Source organism: Pseudorasbora parva, chromosome 14 (assembly GCF_024679245.1).
Source record: "Pseudorasbora parva isolate DD20220531a chromosome 14, ASM2467924v1, whole genome shotgun sequence".
NCBI lineage: Eukaryota > Metazoa > Chordata > Actinopteri > Cypriniformes > Gobionidae > Pseudorasbora > Pseudorasbora parva.
The window spans coordinates 5124825-5146792 of NC_090185.1; the positions used below are offsets into that span (position 1 = coordinate 5124825).

The following is a 21968-nucleotide window of genomic DNA, read 5'->3' on the forward strand; positions in this document are numbered from 1 at the left end:
TCAAAGCCATATGTCTAAACAAATTGTGTTCCAAATTTGAAGTTGATATCACAAAAATTAAAGTCCCCATGAGATTTTGTTAAGGGCGCTATACCAAAAATAGCCACCGGGTGTCATTCATTTTCCATTGATTGTTGATTTGATGTATTTTCCTGTAAATGTCTGTCCAAATATCACTTCCATCATAAAACAGTCACCAAATATAGAACATTGAGACTCAGACCTTTCAAATGATATGTGTTTTGTCAAGATAAGAAAAGATTTTCTTTACAAAGTAGTTAAAGGTTACAACTGCTGTTATGATGTAGATTTTTTTTTTTGAGGGGCACTCTTGTCATAAATGACTATTTTACTGTCATCATGTAATTTTTATCATAAAACAATGGACACATATCTCTTCAGGAGTGTTAGACCTTTCCAACAATATATAGTTTGTCATGATTACATTAGGATTTAAGTGAAATATAGTGAAGTAAACTTAGGCGTCCCATTTACGGGACAGTGACAGTTAAGGGGATAAGTTTTAGTAACACTTTATTTTAAGGTTCAGTTATTAACTATTAACTAGTTTCTTATTAGCATGCATATTACTAGGATATTGTCTGTTTATTAGGACTTATAAAGCTCATATTAATGCCTTATTCTGCATGAGCTTATTCTACATCCCTTAAACCGACCCAATACCTAAACTTAAACGCAACAAAAACTACCATACTAACTATTAATAAGCAGTAAATTAGGAGTTTATAGAGTGCCGAAGTCGTGACGTCACTTTGTAGGCCAACCCGGAGGTTAGCGGCACATGGGTTCCCGATCAAAAGCCGATGCATTTTCCCCACAGACTTTTGGACAATCGCAAAAAATAAGATCTGTGTTCAACAAAGAGTTATGACCCTTACACGTTTTGTCTATCGAGATAATCTTCACAAGTGAATCCAACATGTATACCGTTTGAAGCCTAAATAAAGCCGTCAGATATAAAATGCTAACGCTAGGCTATAAACGGACTACAGCACACAGTCGCGGCTCTACGTCATCATCAAGCTTCCTCAAACTTTATTTAAAAAACACGTTCGCTCATTATGATCTGCGCTGTGTATGAACACTTATCATGAGAAATATTGCCAATTCGTTTTTTCCAAAAATCTTAGAAACGAATTGGGTTTATGCGTGCCTCTCTGAGATTTGTTTTCTCGTTTGTTAATGTTTTATTTATTCGTTTATTAGTTTATATAAAGCTTAATATTATTGTCTTTGTGATTAAGATTAGGCTATTATGCCTGATCATCAAATAGACTTTAAAGATTATCTTTCACTGTATTATGTTTGATTGTATGTTTGCTAATTCGCCAGGGGGAAAAAAACGTGCTTTTACCACCTCAGAAGCATAACGACGTAAGCTATAACTTAGCCGTATCAATTTACAATCGTATGTCCTTTTTCTTAGACGATTGATCATAATCGAGGAGAGAACCTCTATAAATCTGGACACGTAGAACAGCGCAGCTTTCATTCGACGACTTGTGCTTCCATCTCGGGACAAAACAAAACACTACAGTCTCTCCACAGAAATGAAGAACTGGTGATCGGTTACCTATCACAGATTTCTGTGTACAACAATATTTGGAAACACTACTATTTGAAAGGACTAAATATATAACTTTATGTATATTAAGTGAAAGGTAAACTTCTAAGAACGTGAGGCTGAAACGCGGGCTAGTTTTTTATTTTTTTAAACATTTACTTACAGAATTCAAAAGTGAATGAAACGCGGGCCGGTGAGATTTCCTGTTTGTCACGATGACGTCTAAAGTCCCGACCATACACAGAAAAATAGGGTGTCAGAATTGTACCTTTAGGGGTACAACCTCTTGTCGCTGTGTCAGTACCCTTAAAAGGACAACTTTGTACCTTTTTTACTCCTAAAAGGTGCATATTAGTACCTTTGAGTACAAATGCGTACCTTAAGGTACTACTATGAACCTTTTTGTGGTAAAAATGGTACAAAGTTGTCCTTTTAAGGGTACTGACACAGCGACAAGAGGTTGTACCCCTAAAGGTACAATTCTGACACCCTATTTTTCTGTGTGTAGGATGTAGTCCCTTTTAGCAACTTGTTAGCAACCACTGTTTTTAAGAATATTTTCACGTTTTGATCTATGACATAAAACACACTGGTGTATCAAAATGTGAAAATATTAGAGGCTTTGTTAACCATAGACCTTATTTCAGACGATTTAGCAAAAACCCATTCAAAAAACTTTAGAGCGAGGGAACCGGAAGTGCTACAATGCTAACTCACTTCCGCGTTTTGGCCTACAAAGTGACGTCGTGACTTCAGCACTCTATTGAGGCAGAAGTCGTAGTTAATAGTGAATATGTGTACTAATACTAAAGTGTTACCATGCTTTCTATATGTAAATGATTTGAATATATACCCTATTCTCTGCAAATATATGAAAAGCAGATTGAACAAATAGAGAAATATCTATATTTCGTGTTGCACCACTGAAAGAAAGTTTGGAGCAATAAGAAACTGAGATTTCATACATGAACTATTCATATTTTATGCTTCTGTACATTGAAGATTTCTATATAAGTGGCCTCTGTTTTGATCTGCTAAACTTGAAGACATGATAACAAACGGATGTGAGGTCTTACCTTGCGCCAGCCTCTCCAACCTCTTGCCGTGCTCGGGAGGAATCGCATACCTGTGGAGGAGAGGGGGAAAAAACAGAGATCAATTAATGGGATCAATAGAAAAGACGAGCGGGAAAGACACTGGAGGGACGCGCAGCGAGACGCCTCTATGCGAATCACCCTCTGATCATCATACGCTTTTCTACAGCTCTCGAAAACATGAAACGCAGAACATTTCACCCCTATTTCACATTCACCAGCCACACGCTAGTTTAAAGACAAAGATATTCAAATGTCACTAAGACAAAGCCTGGAAAATTACTGCGCGAAGGCCAATTTATTTAGGGCTAATCGGCTCAAACATGCGCAATAATAATATTCCACCCGAAGCTGCAGACTGTGATTTGAAATTATTTTGCTGGAGATGGAAAAAGCACAATATCTTCTGTGCTGCTGAAGGTTCAATTCGCCTGACGTGATTATTGACATTGTCTGTATTAGCCTAATTATTTCCTCAAGTTTCCGGAGAGCCGAAACCCTCCCGAGGCCCTGAACAGCAAATCCGGTGCATCACCCTCCCCTGGGCTCCAGCTCAAAATCCCACATTCACAATGAATAGAAAAAGCTGCTGTGGGAGGATTTTGAGCTGCGTTGCACTGCCCTCTACTGGAGACAGGAGACAAAACAGGGATTTTACGGGCATTTTCCAGCTAAACACAGAGCAATTTCACAGCAGTGGTTTTCCCAAAACAGACGGGGATCATCTGAAAGTCAACTGAATACCAAGTGGACAGATTAAAAGGTTGTGTTTGTATGCAGCTGACTTGCAGGAAGAGCTTGTTTTATTTCATAAAGTGCTGCGACTTTAACTGAAGTAAAAGGAATGGCAGTACAAGGAAGGAGTGGACCTGAAATAACACCATGGGTTAAACACGCACTAACCAAACCAGAACAGGACAGAAATAGATGAAAGATTGATTGATCTAAGGCGGCGAGTCAGCATTAAGTGATTCCCAAATTCATATTTATCAAATTAGCAGTAGCATGATATAGTGCAGGAGCTCTGTGCCTCTTGAACTCGATGAATGCTACTCTTAATACCCTAAAGCATATCTTGGTAACAACACCATGTGTAGAAATCACATCACTAGCAAACTTTTTACACAGACAGCATTCAAAGTGGAATATAACTGGATCTCGAAGAAGTTTAGCAAGATTAAACTTTAATACATTCATACTTTCATAGAGATGCAAAGGGGCTGAACATTTCTGGTAAATTTACAGAAAAACCTTTTAAACAAAAATCCTGGAAAGTTTCTGGGTACTTTGCAACCCAAGACACTGCAAAGCAGCAATGTGCCAAAGACAGCCCAAAGTAGACCAATAACAGTTGCTAATGTCTTCCCATGATGATGTGCATTTGTTACATGCATCGATCCTTGAAAAACCAAAGATGGAGCCATCAAAAAAATCGAACGGCTGCCCCTACCGCCAACAACTCTGAAGGCATTGGTAGTTGTGGATTTAATTTGGTGTTTGAGGTGCCACCACAGATCAATAATAATTAGATGTGTCTTTCTCTCCTTTTCTCTCGGATAAAAGCCGGATCTGATGTGTGGCTTGGCTGTAATTAGGGTACAAACGCTTCCTGCCAGCAGGAGTATCTTTACACCCCACTAGCCCCACCAGATCAAGCTGACAGTAACTCTATCTGGCAACCAAAATATGCAGAAGTTCGATTGGGAACTGTCTGGGGAAGAAGTATTGATGAAAATCACACCGGGGGCACCAGTAATCAAGCCAAATCCAAGGGGCTTGACTTGGTGTGACTGGAAACGGCCGATTGGAGAAAGGCCTCTTGTCTCTTGAGGTTCCTCATGCACCACCGGAACTACGAAATTAACAAAAAGCGCCCAATAAACACCGTTTCGAGATTTTTACACGGGTACTTATGTGCCTGGGCGTATGTAAGGGACGCATCCCATTTACCTTGTTTACGACCCATGAAACAATTCCATACTTCACTTCCCAAATGTGATATCTCTCCAATCCCATGCCGGCCACACAAAACCCCAACCTGCAAATCGGCATCCACGCCACCGGCAGCGTTACGATTTTATTTGTCATCATCTTGAAGAGGACAGGAACAAGAAAACTAGCAATAAGAATCACGCTATCCCCTCGGCTGCCGCACTCCCTCTCACAGAGATTATTTCCGGCAGCGTGCGCACCACTTTGGGCCACTCCGCAATCTTTAAGAATCTGACACTAGATCTCAGGAGGCGGCGAGAATTATGACTTTGATGGGAGGAGAGTTGGAGGCGAATGAAGTTAATTTCACAGTGGCTGAACAGAGGGTTAGGCAAACAGCTACCACACACACGCTTTAACATACTGTAATTACCAGAAAAGTAAAACGGATTCAATTTCAAAAGCGGAAGGGGGTGTTTGGGTGGGGAGGACGAGCGCACACACAGTTGCATTAAGCCGAGTTGAAGGCTGAGTAAATTCTCCTTTTTCCTTTCCCCTACCCCACCCTAAGCAAGAGTCTTGCCGTTCTCTGTTATGCTGAGAAGCGACGGAAAGTTAACTTGAGATAAGGCCTCCGGAGAGTGAGAGAAAGAGAGAATGCTTAGCTAGAGACATCAAGAGCTAACACTTCAGAGAGATACGAGGACACAGAAGAAATGGAGACGGAAAGATACCCAAGAGAGCAAGTGAGACTTGCGCAAGACCTCTCAAAGAATCACGGATTTGCACTCCTATCCTTTTGGACACCTGTGCGTAATAGATCAGGAGCAAAACACGCTACAACCTTTTCACATGATCCATGTCAAGGCATTAAGTGTCAAGCAACAGCATCAAATCTGGCCCTAATGCAACTTTTACATGAGAAATCCTTGATGTTAGCATTTGCGTTCCCTGTCATGGGGATCCCCCATCATATGATCAGGGATTAGATGATTACATTGTGTTATTATTTTTACATTCAGACTTAAGTTATAGTTAATACAATTATTTTAACCTTTTCTTAAAGAAATGGAGGCAGTTGTAACTTATGCATCTGTGAAACATTTACACATTGATTGACGCGTGTATGTACTTTTGACTAAATTGACGAGATAAAGACGACTGACGTTTGATAGAAAATACGGTCCCACTATTAGATTAGGTTAAATTAGGTGGCCATCAAAATATAAGTACAATGTACTTATTGTGTTCATATTATATTGCATAACACTGGTGTGGTGGTCTGGGTAAGTTTAAGAGTAGGGTTAGGGACAGGTGTACACTTCCTACTTTCAACCCAAGTCTTAAAAACCATCCTTTCGTAACGAAATCTCGGAAAAACTTTATAATAATGGTCGGTTATTAATAGATAACTCTGCAGGAAGTAATGCAGGACTAGCACTACATTAACACTTCAGCTACTACTGTTAACTAATATAGAAACCAGCTGAACTAATCAGTAATACTGAATTCAGGACTAAGATAGTTCCTTTTTAGATCATTAATAGTTACTGGATGAGACTGGCGTCACTAATAACTAATAGGTAACAAGGAAAAATTATAAAAATGTACTAATTAATTACTAAGCACAACATTAACATGTCTGAGATGAGAGAAATGGTCTTTGTTTACTCTCAGTGTGGTCATAAAATGCTTCACTAATTCCTTAAGTGTTATCTAGTCATTATTCAGGAACTTCTAGTGATCTGGAGCATTATTTTAAGGTGGAAAACCATATTTTCCTCTTTAAAATAACGGTCCAGGGGCCGGTTGCACCAGCAAGTTACAACTTAGCCTAGTTTTGACGTAAACTGGCCCTAAGTTACAACAAATTTTGCGTTGCACCATTGAACTAAGTTGAAGCGTAAATCTACGTTTAGACTAAATATTTACGGAAGCCTCCGATCAGGAGTAATGGTTGGAATAGGTAGCAGACAGACTGAACTGCACAATAAAGCTCTTGTTTTGCATGACAGACTTTAATTCTTTACACGAATATGATAATACATTTACATTTAGGCTACTTATATTTTAAGTTAAGTTACTTTGTTAGCGGCTCTTTAACACGTACCCGTGCCGCTGCATGCATCCGTCCCATCCGTCTCATCTCTCCGTGTTGTGCATGTCATGATGTCAAATAAAATCAGTCAAAATCAATAAAAGTAATTTCTTTTGTTATTTGGTTTCAGTATTTATTTATTGTTATGCCCTTATTAATGGCGTTTCATATACTGAATGCTTCTGAATGTTATATACAATCACTTAAGTTAAATTATTTATTGTATTTAATGGAAACTTATTTTTACCATTGGTTAGCCTACATGAGGCAAAATAAGTAAGGGATAATGTCCACCCAGCCGGTTGTTATCGCAGAATAAACCCCTTCAGAGTGATCAGGACCCCGAGGCGAAGCGGAGCATCACTCTGAAGGGGTTTATTCTGCGATAACAACCGGCTGGGTGGACATTATCCCGCTTATTACACGGCTACTAGTCTCAAATAAATTAGACACTAAATATTGTCTTGAGATTAAATATTTTATTAGCTCTTACGCAAAGCTTCTGCGAAGAAAAACAGTTCCAACCTGCTTTAAGCCTTTATCTATTGCTGCTAAATGTTGAAAATGAATGCTGAAAGGGTTAGTTCAGCCAAAAATGAAACCAAGCCTATGATTTACTCACCCTCAAGTCATTATAGGTGTTTATGACATTCTTCTGTCAGACAAATACAATCAGAGTTATATTTAAAAAGTCCAGGCTAACGTTAATCCCAGCAGTAGTTGGAGCTGTTTCTGAAGTCCATAAAAAATGCAGCTGTCCGTCAAATAACGTGCTCCACACGACTCCGATGGGTTAATAGAGCCTTCTGATTCCAATCGATGCGTTTGTGTCAGAAAAATATCCATATTAAAAACGTTATAAAGGAAACCCGCCTTGAAGTCTTCCATTGTAACCCACGGCTGTTTAAGACACAAGATGGCGCCAGCGTTAAGCACAGAAGTAGAACCGGTCAAGATAACTCGTAGTACCCGGATGAGCGGCTGTTATCTGGAAATAACATACCGCTGGAATGCGCGATTGACCAATCAGGAGCCGTGTAATAAGTTATAATAACGAAGGATAAACTAAAATTTACAACATTTTAACACAACTTCAGCTCTCGTATTTGAAGGCTGCGATTGGATCATTGAGGGTAAACGTCATATAATGCGCCTACGCATTACTTTACGGAGAGCTTACGACCTACTAACTACGTTCTGCCTTAAGACCAAATGGTGCAACCGAAAAAAGTACTGAGTTAGTTACAAACTAGCTAGTAGTTACTAAGCCTCTAGAGTGGACTTTACGTTCAAATTTAAAGCCCCTTTCACACTGCGATTCCAGCAAATACACGGATAATGCGACCCGGCATTTGTTCCCGGGCCGCTAGATTTGGGCCATTCACACTGCCAGCGAAATACCGTAATATGTGCGCTTTCACACACAACCCGTAACGGTCCCGGGTCGAGTTGACACGTGACATCCTGATGTGACGTATAATGGCGAGCGATCTCAGCTTCAGCGCGGATAGTAAGGAGCTCCGTGGTCTCGACTTGTGTCCAGTTTGCGCACATTTCTGCTTGTTTAATTTGAGTTTCTTTTGTATACGAACACTCTCTGCGTTTAAAACACCGACGAGCTCTTCTGGCACTGCAGGGTTGTGTTATTGAAAAAACAAGCTCTAGGAGTCGCACGATAACTACGTACACGTTGCGGCATTAGTTACGGCTTTTGTTCACACAGCGCTCGTCCCGGGTCGAATACCGCAATGTTACTAGGTCCCCGACCCGGGTCGAATTCGGTAATCAATGCCGGGACGTGGTTGCTTTCACACAGAAGGCGACCCGGCAATGCTCCGGGAATATTGCGGGTCCAACGTGCAGTGTGAAAGGGGCTTAAGAGATAACTTACGAACGACTGGTGCAACCCTACCCAGATCACCAGTAGCTCCTCCATAATGACGAGGTAATTAGTGAAGCCTTTTATGACTTTATTCAGACTAAAGAATATGATTAATTACATCTCAAACACACAATAATGTGATAATTGGTCAGTTATTTAATAGTTATTAATGAGGCTAATCTCAGTCAGTCATTATTGATTACTTAATAAGGAACTATCTCCTAAATGCGATGTTACTGATTAGTTCAGCTGGTTTCTATATTAGTTAACAGTAGTAGCTGAGGTGTTAATGTAGTGCTAGTGCTGCATTACTTCCTGCAGAGTTATCTATTATTAACGGACCATTATTATAAAGTGTTACCGAAATCTATTATGCCTTTCAAGTCACGCATGGAGTTGTGTGTAGAAGCCCTATACAGTCTCCACAAAGATCCAACATTGAGCAAAACAGCCTTGATTGACAAGCGCTTTCCAGCTTGAGGATAAAGACACGGGACGCACAGATGGATGAAATATCACTCTGTACAACAGCCCGAGATACGACAGCCACGTCTAATGAACGCTCAGTTTGAGAGTCAAGACGACGCAAGACAAGGGCATCAAGGCCTAGTGTGCGAGAGTGCAAAACACACATGCATCCTTCTCAAAAGAGGAGGAAAATAACAGGATCCACCAGGGAGAAGACCAAACACGAGAGTGAGAGGGAGATGCTATAAAAGATAAATGTGAAGAAGAAGAAGAAAACGGACAGAAATGTCTGTAGTAAGCTCACATGTGGAAAAATAATACCGTAAGTATGTTTATTTGAGCTCTCTCATCACAGGGAAAGACATCCAGCCGGAAAATTGTGTATTCTGAACCTCAAAATACCGTATTAAAGTCTCTCTCCGCAAGAAAGGAGAGTCAAGTTCAACTTCAGAAAAACAAACCAACAGAATACCAAGTCATTTCAAAAGGCATTTCGCTTTCAATCGAGGGGATGTTACGCTTGCTTTGCAAATCTTTAGGTCAGTAGCTGTTAATCTTACTTGATTTCGATGCACAAAACACGGCAAACACCTCAACATATGCAGCACAACACTTCTCATTTAATCACATCTAATGCTCCAGAGGGTTCACTTCACAACCAAACGCTCTGCTATAAAGAGCCCGTAGCTGGTTTAGATGCGGCACGAGATACAGTGAGACAAAGCACACGATTCATCTTTCTCGATGATGTCATCCTAAATGTTCACAGCTGAAGTGAATGACAAGGGCGCCCCCATGTGGCCAATCTACATTTAAGCTCCTTCATTTAGATTATACTACAGGAGGGTCCCTTAAAGGGTTAGTTCCCCCAAAAATGAAATGTCTGTCATTAACTCCTCTCCCTAATGTCGTTCCACACCCGTAAGACCTCCGTTCATCTTCACACACAGTTTAAGATATTTTATATTTAGTCCGAGAGCGTATGCAAGTGTATGCACACTATACTGTCCATGTCCAGAAAGGGAATAAAAACATCATCACAGTAGTCCATATGAGACATCAGTGGGTTAATTAGAGTCTCTTGAAGCATCCAAAATACATTTGGGTCCAAAAATAACAAAAACTACGACTTTATTCAGCATTGTCTTCTCTTCCGCGTTTGTGTTCAATCCTCAAATAAAGATTCAAACGGTTATGAATCAGTGAATCGATTCATGATTCGGATCGTGTGTCAAACTGCTGAAATCACAAGACACTGGCGATCCGAATCATGAATCGATTCACTGATTCATAACCGTTTGAATCTTTATTTGAGGATTGAACACAAACGCGGAAGAGAAGACAATGCTGAATAAAGTCGTAGTTTTTGTTATTTTGGACCCAAATGTATTTTGGATGCTTCAAGAGACTCTAATTAACCCACTGATGTCTCATATGGACTACTGTGATGATGTTTTTATTCCCTTTCTGGACATGGACAGTATAGTGTGCATACACTTGCATACGCTCTCAGACTAAATATAAAATATCTTAAACTGTGTGTGAAGATGAACGGAGGTCTTACGGGTGTGGAACGACATTAGGGGGAGGAGTTAATGACAGACATTTCATTTTTGGGTGAACTAACCCTTTAAAATAAGCATAAAGTTTTGTGAGACACTTGTTTTTACCCATATATGGCAATTAACTCTTCAGTAAAATGCGGGCCAATTCTGAACATATTAAGCCACTTTAATCTCATCAAGTGTTAAAAAATGGCGAATTAATAAGCCTGTCGCAATAATCAATATATTCATATATAGCACAATATATGCACATGACCTCGATCATTTTTTTGTGATGCAATATATTGCCCTTTATGTTTACATGATAATGAATGTCAACAACATTTTACTCGATTAACTCTCGGGCAGTTCCTTCAAACACCGAGCGGTTATCTACAGGGGAAGAAAAGGCGCCTTTTGAGGCGTTATGGTAAATGGACTGCATCTATATAGCGCTTTTAACAGACCCTATGGCCATCCAAAGAGCCTCACATTCACCCATTCATACACCGACGGCGGTGTCAGCCATGTAAGGCTCATCCAGCTCGTCGGGAGCAGCTGGGGTTAGGGGTCTTGATCATGGACACTTCGACACCTGGTCAGGTGGAACCGGGGATCGAACCACCAACCTTTCGGTTTGTAGACAATCTACATGAACCACTGAGCCACTGATGCCCCATATTATTAATATACAGGGCCGTACGCACCATTGAGGTCCCCGAGGTCCGGACCTCGGTAATTCTCAGAGGTGTACATAATAGAAGTTGCAAAATAATAGCCTATTAAGGCGGCGTGTGTACAAACAGGTGTTCTAGCCTCGCCCGGCGTATGTTTTCAACTGTTTCCAATGGATGCGCCGCACTTTTTAATAGAGTCAACAGCTGGCAGGTTTTATCCATTTTTACGCGTTGAGCGTCCACAGTTCAACTTTGGCTGAACATCAATGTCCAATCACAGTGGAGGAGAGGCGGGACAAATGCCACAACCACCAACCGGCGCTTCGAACAACGACTGACGTTTGACATCACAACACCGCGAGAGCGCTTAATAATCAGGGATGCTAACTACTAACGTTTTCTTGACCTGGTTTTCTTTTCTCTTTACATTTACAACTTTGTTTTTACCGATACAGAAGAAAATGACTGCTTCAAACAAAGCTCAGCTTTGAAAAGAGAAAAGATACAGGGCTAAAGTCTCATAATCTAATATTGAGATTAGGAGCATCAAATTTAGATTTCACTCATTGGTTATATTTTCACATTGATTTCTATCTTTGACATGATCTTACTCATTCAACATTAAATATATCAAGGTTATATGTTCAAATAATGTTCTTTACATAATGTAAATCACAAAATTTACTTTAGCTAAGTTTTCTAAGACGGAGTCACACACATGTCGTCTTTGGCTCAATTTAACAACAAAACAGATTTTCAATTGTTTTTAATTTGGAGTCTAATTTTTTTGCAACATTTTCCCAGATTCTCATTTATGAAAATCTGTTGTCTTCTTAAAATAATTTATACTGCACACTGACACACGCACACTGAAGCTACATTTAGCTGATTCTTTGATTTTCTTATGTCTTAAAATGCATATATAAAGGAGGGACATGTTTTTTTTTTTTCAAACCCTCCAAAATTCATATTTGGACCTCGGGATTTAGAAAATCCTGGGTACGGCCCTGTTTGTTTATTTATTTATTTATTTATTATATATATATATATATACACATACATACATACACACACACACATATATATATATATACATATAGTTTAGAAGAATAAGCCCAAATGGGCTCGATTTCTAAGCAGCAATCCCGTTCCGGTGCACATATAAATGCCAACGCAGAATGTTAAAGGCGTTTCAAAAGGGAAAATGTTTAATTACTATTTATTAAATGTTTTATTTATTTTTTAAGATATATTTTTTATCCTTAATTTCCATGATCTAAAGAATTACACTGCAAAAAATGCTCTTCTTATTTAGTCATTTTGTCTCGTTTCTAGTCTAAATATCTAACAATTCTTAAATCAAGATGCATTTACTAGATCAGTAAAACAACATAAGATATTTTTTCTTGTTTTGTTGAAAATCAAATCTAAATGAAGTGAGTTTTTGCTTAAAACAGGCAAAATGATCTGCCAATGGGGTGAGAAAAATAATCTTATTTCTGATTGAGATCTTGTTTCTCGTTTCCGTCCCAATCAAAAATAAGATTATTTTTCTCACCCCATTGGCAGATCATTTTGTCTGCTTTAAGCAAAAACTCACTTCATTTAGATCGTATTTCCAACAAAACAAGAAAAAATATCTAATGTAATTTAACTTATCTAGTAAATGAATCTTTATTCAAGTATTTTTAGATATTTGGACTGGAAACAAGGAGAAAATAATAAATAAGAAGAGCATTTTTTGCAGTGTAAAAGGTTGTAATTTGAAAGTGTGTAGCTCTACTTGCATTATTATGCTGTTAAATTAGGATTATATATTCAGCGGTATAAAATGGTCTTAAAATGACAATAATATTGTTTATTGTTATTATTTCTGGGACGATATATTGCAAAAGAAAACGTAGTTATCGTGACAGGCCTACGAAACTAACCCCTTTAACTAAATGTAGGAAGCTCACCAGGACTTAGGTTGCCCGAAATGCAGGTAGTTGATGCTGTAGAGGTCCATGTCCTCCGTGTGCCAGGCAAAGGTGGTTTTCCACATGCCAAAATACAGGTACGGTGTGTTAACTCCCTCAATGACGATCCCACATTCCTGCTCCACCATATCCAGAAGAGTGTTTAGATGGCCGATGTTCCACTCCGCGATGTCCTTTATCAGGGAAAACACACAGTACACACACACACACAACATTTACTACATGCACTGCAAAAAATGCTCTTCTTACTCAGTATCTTTGTCTTGTTTCCAGTCTAAATATCTAAATATTCTTAAATCAAGATGCATTTACTAGATCAGTAAAACGACATGAGATATTTTTTCTTGTTTTCTTAAAAATAATATCTAAATGAAGAGAGTTTTTGCTTAAAACGGGCAAAATGATCTGCCAATGGGGTGAGAAAAATAATCTTATTTCTGATTGAAATCTTGTTTCTTGTTTCCGTCCAAACAGAAATAACATTGGCAGATCATTTTGCCTGTTTTAAGCAAAAACTCACTTCATTTTTATTTTATTTAAAAAAAAACAAGAAAAAATGTCACATATCGTTTTACTGATGTAGTAAATGCATCTTGTTTGAAGAATATTTAGATATTTGGACTGGAAACACAAAGAAAATACTGAATAAGAAGAGCATTTTTTGCAGTGTGCACAAGAAAATAAAGCCAATATAACATAACAATTCAACCCCAATGACTGAATGATTTATAAACACTCCTAATATGGAAATATTTTAACAAAATTATATATATTGTTTACCATGTAAACAAAAAAAAAGGTAATTTAAAAGAGCCATTAACTAAATTATAAGCTTCACATATTTTATTTGTAACAAAAAAGCATTTTGATGCTAAAAATGTATGAATAAAAATACAAGCTTCCCAAATAATATGCTTTTAAAACACAAAAATACCTTTTTAATACCAATTTGATAAACAAGAATTGATTAAAAAAACATAAAATGTAATTTAAAGCCATGAACAAAATGACAAGCTTTAACAACTTTAAAATGATGCTACAAAAAAAAATACAAATTAAAAACATTTTCATAAAAAACAAAAATTAAAGGAGCCATGAACAAAAATATTATATTAATAAATAATTAATAATATGCTATTAAAACACGAAATACCTTTAAAATGCGATTAAAAGAAACACAAACAAATATGATAAAAAGAATTGATAAAAAAAAACACAAAAAAGTATTTAAAGGAGCCAGGAACAAAATTACAAGCTTCACAAATTATATTTTTAACAACCTGTCAATAATGAAATAAAATACTTTTGAAAAACTAAATTTGATCACAAACTTTTTGAACAAAAATGTATTTAAGAAGCCATAAACAAAAATCAAAGCTTCACAAATAATATGCTATAAAAACATTACAAAAAACTACATTAAATTAAAAATAATTGATAGAAACCAAAATATTTAATTTAAAGGAGCCATGAACAAAATTACAAGCTTTAACGACCTTAAAATTATGCTATTAAAAATATACAAAAATACCTACATATTTGATCTTATCATGTTGATGAGAAACTCAATTTAAAGGAGCCATGAATAAAAATACCAGCTTAACAAATTCTTCTTTTAAAAAACTTGCAATAATGTTATAAAAATACAAAAAACCTTTAACCCCTTAACCTTTTTGAGAATAGTCATGAAAATGCACTATCCAAACTTAAAGGGCTGTAATTCATGAATGCTTTGGTATATAGACTTAAGTTTGGTCTTGATTTAAAGATGACAATCGGCAGATTATTGCTAACGTGAAAGCATTTCAAAATATTAAATTATAGAAAAGTTATGGAAGTTTAAATTGATTGAAAATGAAAAATACAGTACAAAATATTATTTAATTTATATAAAATAAATATTTTACAAAAAAATGTTTTACTCAAAAATGACTATGAAATCAAAGCCATATGTCTAAACAAATTGTGTTCCAAATTTGAAGTTGATATCACAAAAATTAAAGTCCCCATGAGATTTTGTTTAGGTGCTATACCAAAAATAGCCACCGGGTGTCATTCAATTTCCATTGATTGTTTATTTGATGTATTTTCCTGTAAATATCTGTCCAAATATCACTTTCATCATAAAACAGTCACCAAATATAGAACATTGTGACTCAGACCTTTCAAATGATATGTGTTTTGTCAAGAAATTATGTGTTTTGTCAAGATAAGAAAAGATTTTCATTACAAAGTAGTTAAAGGTTACAACTGCTGTTATGATGTAGATTTTTTTTTTAGGGGCACTCTCGTCATAAATGACTATTTTACTGTCATCATGTAATTTTTATCATAAAACAATGGACACATATCTCTTCAGGAGTGTTAGACCTTTCCAACAATATATAGTTTGTCACGATTACATTAGGATTTAAGTGAAATATAGTCAAGTAAACTTAGGCAGTTAAGGGGTTAAAAAAACTTAAAACATTTTTTGATAAAACCAAAAATGTAAGGAGCCATGAACAAATATACAAGCTTCACAAATAATATGCTAAATTATATTACTAAATTATTAATAATATGCTAATAAAACACAAAATACCTCTAAAATGCCTATTTAAAAAAACTAAATTTGCTAAAAAGAATTGATAAAAAACTGAAAGGAGCCATGAAAACAAAATTACAAGCTTCACTAATTTTATTTTTAACAACCTGTCAATAATGCTATGAAAATGCCTTTAAAAAACTACATTTGATCACAAACTTTTTGAACAAAAATGTATTTAAGAAGCCATAAACAAAAATACAAGCTTCACAAATAATATGCTATAAAAAATTACAAAAATTATTGATCAAAAACTAAATTTAAAGGAGCCATGAACAAAAATACCAGCCTAACAACTTCTTCTTTTAAAAAACGTTATAAAATAATGTTATAAAAATACAAAAACACCTTTTTTGTTGATAAAAAGCAAAAACGTATTGGAGCCATGAACAAGCTTCACAAATAATACGCTAAATCATATTACTAAATTATTAATAATATGCTATTAAAACACAAAATATCTTTAAAATGCCTATTTAAAAAAAATTCTAATTGCTTTACAATTTCTACTTTTAACAACCTAATATAACACTAAAAAAATAATAACGCAAGCAAAATAACACTATAAAAATACTTTAATTATCTGCAAAATTACATAAATAATCATTTTTGCAATGGTTATACACTGAAAAACTTCTAGTTATTGATCACTGATGTAGTTTCAGCTTCAGTTCTCTTTTTTAACACATAAATATTTCTATTTATTATTTCTTCTTTGTGTGGTAACCGGCTTTACATGGCCAAGACAGGACTTATACTGGCTATAACTTACAGTCAAGGTGAGCAAACGATCAATCAATCACATCAGTCGGGCATTAAACATAAAGAACTGTTTGTTTTGTTAGCTGTACTTTCGACACCATGTCTATTTTCACTTTGGACACACTGATGTAACTGAGATTTTAGTTTTAGAAAGTCAAACTACATTACGCTTCAAGTGATCGCTGCAGCGAAATCAGATCCGATCAGTGGATAGATGAGACGTAAGCGGATGTTTAGTCACTCACCGGGTCGTAGATGGAGCCGCTAACGTCGGCACCGTAAATTGGCGACACAAACGTCAGGTTTTTCCAGTACTTCCTTTCCAGGTCGTCAAAGTCCTTGTGTTGAGGGGTGCAGTACCTGCAATCGGTCAAGTTAAAGTGCAAATTAGGCTGTAACGGTTTACTAGCCAAACGGTGCATTTCAATGACATCTTACTACTAGTGCTGAGCGGTCTGACAAAAAAAAATCATATCACGGTATTTTTCTAAATGATATCGGTTTCCCGGTATCCACAACTTTCCCGAACTCTGACCTTTCCCATGATCTCTATGGCAACGTAGAACACGCCGGTAACGAACGTCCGGTTTACGTTACTCTGTACTGTTATCAGCTGAACGCTTGGTTGTATTATCAGGATTCAGGAGTAGACTTTTACAACAACGCTTCAGGCAAAATGATCACATGTCCCAGATGGTCGCATGGATCTGACTTTCTTACAAGAACTTACTAATATCTGTAGCTCTAAGCGATTCACCTGAGTTATGCGGCGCAGACATTTTGCCACTGTGTGTAGGCTTGGCTGTTCCTATGATCCACGCGAGAGTTACCTTCCGTCCATGCGCCTGTAAATCGATTTAAAGGTGAACTATGTAGTATTTTTGCAGTAAAATATCCAAAAACCACTAGGCCAGTGTTATATATTTTGTTCAGTTGAGTACCTACAATATCCCAGATGTTTCCAACTATTTGTAAATTGTGAGAAAATTGCTATTTTAACCGATGACCGGGACGTTGCAGCATTGCATTTGAGGGAGTCGCCTGTCAATTGCGTCATATCTGCGCTACCCTCGGTTTCGGCTTTTATTTGGCAGGAGCGCTTTACTCTTAGCAGTGTGAACAACTGAACGAACGGAGTAACGTCATAACATCGTTTTGAACACACTTAAATGTATCTAATATGATAAACAGAGCTCCATTACCTCAAAATCATAACCGGAAGAGCGGATCTGTGCAGGCGCCCGGCAAATGAGTCCCGTCCCGTCATAATAAAAGTCCCGGTATTCGCGAGGCGGGTATTTGTTTAACAATCGCTCCAGCAGCCGTGCTCAGCTCCTCAACACTCGGTCCTGCTCTGCTTTAGACTACAGTAATGTTAATAACCGCATCCATGAACGTGATTTCTGCCCGAGTCCTATTTTTCACCGGCTGTGATGAGAAGACCACATCTCCCAAGATGCTGCGCTCACACTTTGCGTCATCAAACTACGCATTTGTTTTGCATAGGCGCCCTCCAGTGGACAAAAGCTGCATAGTGCACCTTTAATTTTATTATAAATAAAGGTTTATTTGTTTCTAGTTATTTATTTTGTTAGATATTTCTACTTTGCGGGAGTCCCGCACATTTTTTTTTTTTCCTGCGACTCGCACACAATAATATCTTTCCGCCCGCATCCGCATTCACCATCAAATATGATCCCGCGCCGCACTCGGTTGGTCCCGCGGGAGTGCAGGTCTATATTTAACGTTAGGCTGTTAGAGCGGTCTTGCTACACATTAAATCTGTAAATTATTGAAAACAATAAACAAACCCCTTGCAAAAAATTATACAGTTGTACTTCAGTATTTTAAAAAGGTTAAACTAATATATTATATAAACTCAATAATTAAATTTACAGCAATGAAATGTTAATTTTTATTACAATGCACTTACATTAATTGAAGTTCATGCATCTATTCTCATGTTGATTAAAAAAAAGTCTTCTGACAATGTCTGACATGATTTCAACAATTACAAATATTAAAATATTACTTCTACATCACAATTCTTGAGTTTATTTGAAGCTCGTTGGGCATTGAATGGAGTGCGTAGGGTGCATGTCAAACGACTCCGTTTACGTTGCATGGTTTATGGAAGCAAGGTTTCAGAGGTGTGAGACCCAGAGCTCAGCGGCGCTCAGCGCTCATTAACCCCAGCGAGAGCAGCCTTAACTCGGCTCGTCCTTCTGACGACTGCCGCTGCCTGGCAGAAGCCCCTCCCATGACGCAAACCCACGTCTGTTGTGTAGTGAATGAAGCGAATGGAGTGAAAATGTTCACGCGTCTATGTTCGCGCGAATAGCGCTATTTATTCGCGTCACTCGCGTCTGGCGTGAACGCAGCATAACGCCCGTTTCACACATACTCCGTCTGCGGTGCGTGTGCGGTGCGTGTGCGGTGTGTGTTGTGTTGTGTGTGCGTTGCAGGAGCCCCACACCCTGCTTTCACATATGCTGCGTTTGCAGTCCGCAACTGATCCGCTGTTGCACACCACAAACACAGCATTTATTCATTATTTTTTATTTAAAATCCAAAAGTTTTTACTGAACATGCCTCGTCAGAATTCATATTCTCTTTGTTTACTCTTTAATAGAAGTCAGGTTACGTAGCCTACACATTTAAACAACATTTTATTAAATTAATGTATTCATATACTTTAGATTTAGCTCACACAAGTGGCAAAACATTTAAACATAGTTTATAGCCTTAAATCACAAACATTTTAAATTAGAAACTTACAATAGTCTATTCAAAAACAGCCGACTCTCGTCTTTTCTTTCGTTTTTAAACCCTTTTAAAAGAAATCCTGCAGGTCAGAAAGAACTTTGCTTTCCACCTCCAAGAAAGTACGAGTGCTCTCCATTATGGCACATTTTTTTACCGAAATGCCAGGTAAGGTATCGTTTTGTTGCTTTACTTGAGAAAAAAAGCCATGTGTTGACTTTGAAACAAGAGTATATTTGAAATGATATGCATCTGTGGTGAAATTACTAGATTTTCGTGTCAGTACATGTTTATTTTAATGCGAACAATGTTCTATCACTTTAATGCAGCAACGCAGCGCAGCAAAAAATAGACTCGGTACGAAAACGATCCATGCACTGCTGCAGACGCAACGCTCCTGGAACGGACTGACGGACCGCATCCGCGTGCAGTGTGAAAGCTGTCACCCGTTAACATGGGTACGGGAAAAAACGCAACGCACACGCACTGCAGACGGAGTATGTTGTGTAGTGAATGAAGCGAATGGATTCAAAATGTTCACGTGTCCATGTTTGCGCGAATAGCCCTATTTATTCGCGTCACTCGCGTCTGGCGTGATAACAGCATAACTGTTATTTGTGCTAAACCGGAACTGAGATACGGTCAACCGGAAGTATCGAGTGTCATGGCGACGCCCACTAAGACTGGCAGGAAAGTTGTGGTATGACAGCACCCCCCCCCATGCACGACTGGGTGCTTGGTGATTTTCAGACCCACTTTATATTAGATGGCCTTAACTACTATGTACTAACATTTTAGTTAATCATTTGATGCTATGCACATATTTTGTACATACATGTTTTTACATTGTACAGCGGCTGTACAATAATTTTACCAAGCGACGAGAATAGTTTTTGTGCGCACAAAAATCTAAATAATGACTTAATCCGCGGAGTTATTGTCTCCTGTGTCGGTCTCGCTCCTCCTCTTCTGGGTCATGAACGGCGGATCTGCGTCATATTCTCTTGCATGCGTCGAGTTCACGTCAATAACTTGGCGGATAAAGTCGTTATTTTGATTTTTGTGCACCAGTAACTATTTTCGTCGCATTGTAACATTATTGTCCAGCCGCTGTAGTGAGATGGGCTGTGTGTCGATGTGTTTAGTGCCTTTATGGGTCTTGTGAGTGGGAATGTACTGAATGCCAATGGAGGCCTTTCTGAAGCCTTTCTCAGCTTTACACTAAAATATATTCATTTGTGTCCCGAAGATGAACGAAGGTCTGACGGGTGTCCAACGACATGAGGGGGAGGATTAATGAAATCATTTTTGGGTGAACTAACCCTTTAACTCCTTCAAGTGTATATTATGTGTATAATGGATAACGTAGGGAATAGTGAATGATGCTTCAGTAGGCGATTTCGGATTCAGCCTTGTGATCTCGGCTGTGCTCGATATTGTGCCACGATAAGAACATTGTTTAAGCAACATATACTGATACACTGCAAAAAATGCTCTTCTTATTTAGTATTTTGTTCTTGTTTCCAGTCCAAATATCTAAATATTCTTAAATCAAGATTTACTGTCGATGAGTAAAATGACAAGATATTTTTGCTTGTTTTCTGGAGAAAAATATCAAAATGAAGTGAGTTTTTGCTTTAAACAGGCAAAATTATCTACCAATGGGGGGAGAAAAATAATCTTATATCTGTTCATTTTGCCTGTTTTAAGCAAAAACTCATATATAGTTTTACTTATATAGTAAACGCATCTTGATTTAAGAATTGTTACAAAATTATTAAGTAAGAAGAGCTTTTTTGCAGTGTATTGCGGTATCATAAAAATTCACATCATCAAATGTCAAATACCGATATTCGGTATGAACCGGTATACCGCCCAGCACTATTACTCACATTATTGACAGATAAGGCGGCAAACTTTACAAAGAAGCCACATTATAAAAGGCTGGTAATAACAAACCTTTTACTATTGGCCAGCTTGCGATATTCTTTGACCGTCATGGACTTCTTCTGGATGTTGTATTGAGTGAAGAGTCCCGACTGGCCTGTCACCACTTGCATGATGGGAGCGGGAATAACCATATCTTCAATGGTATCATAGGAACGCCGTGGCTTCCACTCCTTCGGTGGAATAACCTGAGAAAACAGAGGAAATAATGACGAATGTACTTTAATAAAGGTGTACAATTAGATAACGTCATACCCAGCCATTCACAATATATTAAAGTTTATGTTAAAAAATACATTATCCACGATTAATAAATGCTGTGAAAGTATTACTTATTGCAATTTTATGTGCATTCGTTCATTTTTGGAGATAAGTTAGATTAAAAGTTTAAAATTTAAAGATATTGTTCGATAAACTGCTTTTATTGGCCAACGCGATACTGAAATCCGTACATAAAACTTAGACAAAAGTATGCAAATTGCAATATTTTGTGATTATTAGAATTATTGTTGCCTTCTTATGGTATATAATAATAATTATTAGTAATAAATTGAGTATTGAACTATTTAAAATTAGGGTTGAATTGATATATCAGTCACTATATCGGTTTCGGCCGATACGTGTTCATTTTTAATGTTAACGTTATCAGC

The 21968-nt window shown here is 37.4% G+C and overlaps 1 protein-coding gene across 1 annotated transcript in view; it reads right to left on the minus strand.

Moving 5' to 3' along the window:
• The window catches only part of kdm4b (lysine (K)-specific demethylase 4B), a 113535-nt gene that overhangs the window by 71470 nt on the left and 20097 nt on the right, over nucleotides 1-21968 (minus strand). Inside the window, exons 3-6 of the mRNA XM_067415294.1 lie at nucleotides 21331-21506; nucleotides 16854-16968; nucleotides 13239-13432; nucleotides 2662-2711 (exon numbers count right to left, since the gene is read on the minus strand). Coding sequence (XP_067271395.1) covers nucleotides 2662-2711; nucleotides 13239-13432; nucleotides 16854-16968; nucleotides 21331-21506 — 535 coding nt within the window. The remainder of the gene's footprint in view (nucleotides 1-2661; nucleotides 2712-13238; nucleotides 13433-16853; nucleotides 16969-21330; nucleotides 21507-21968) is intronic.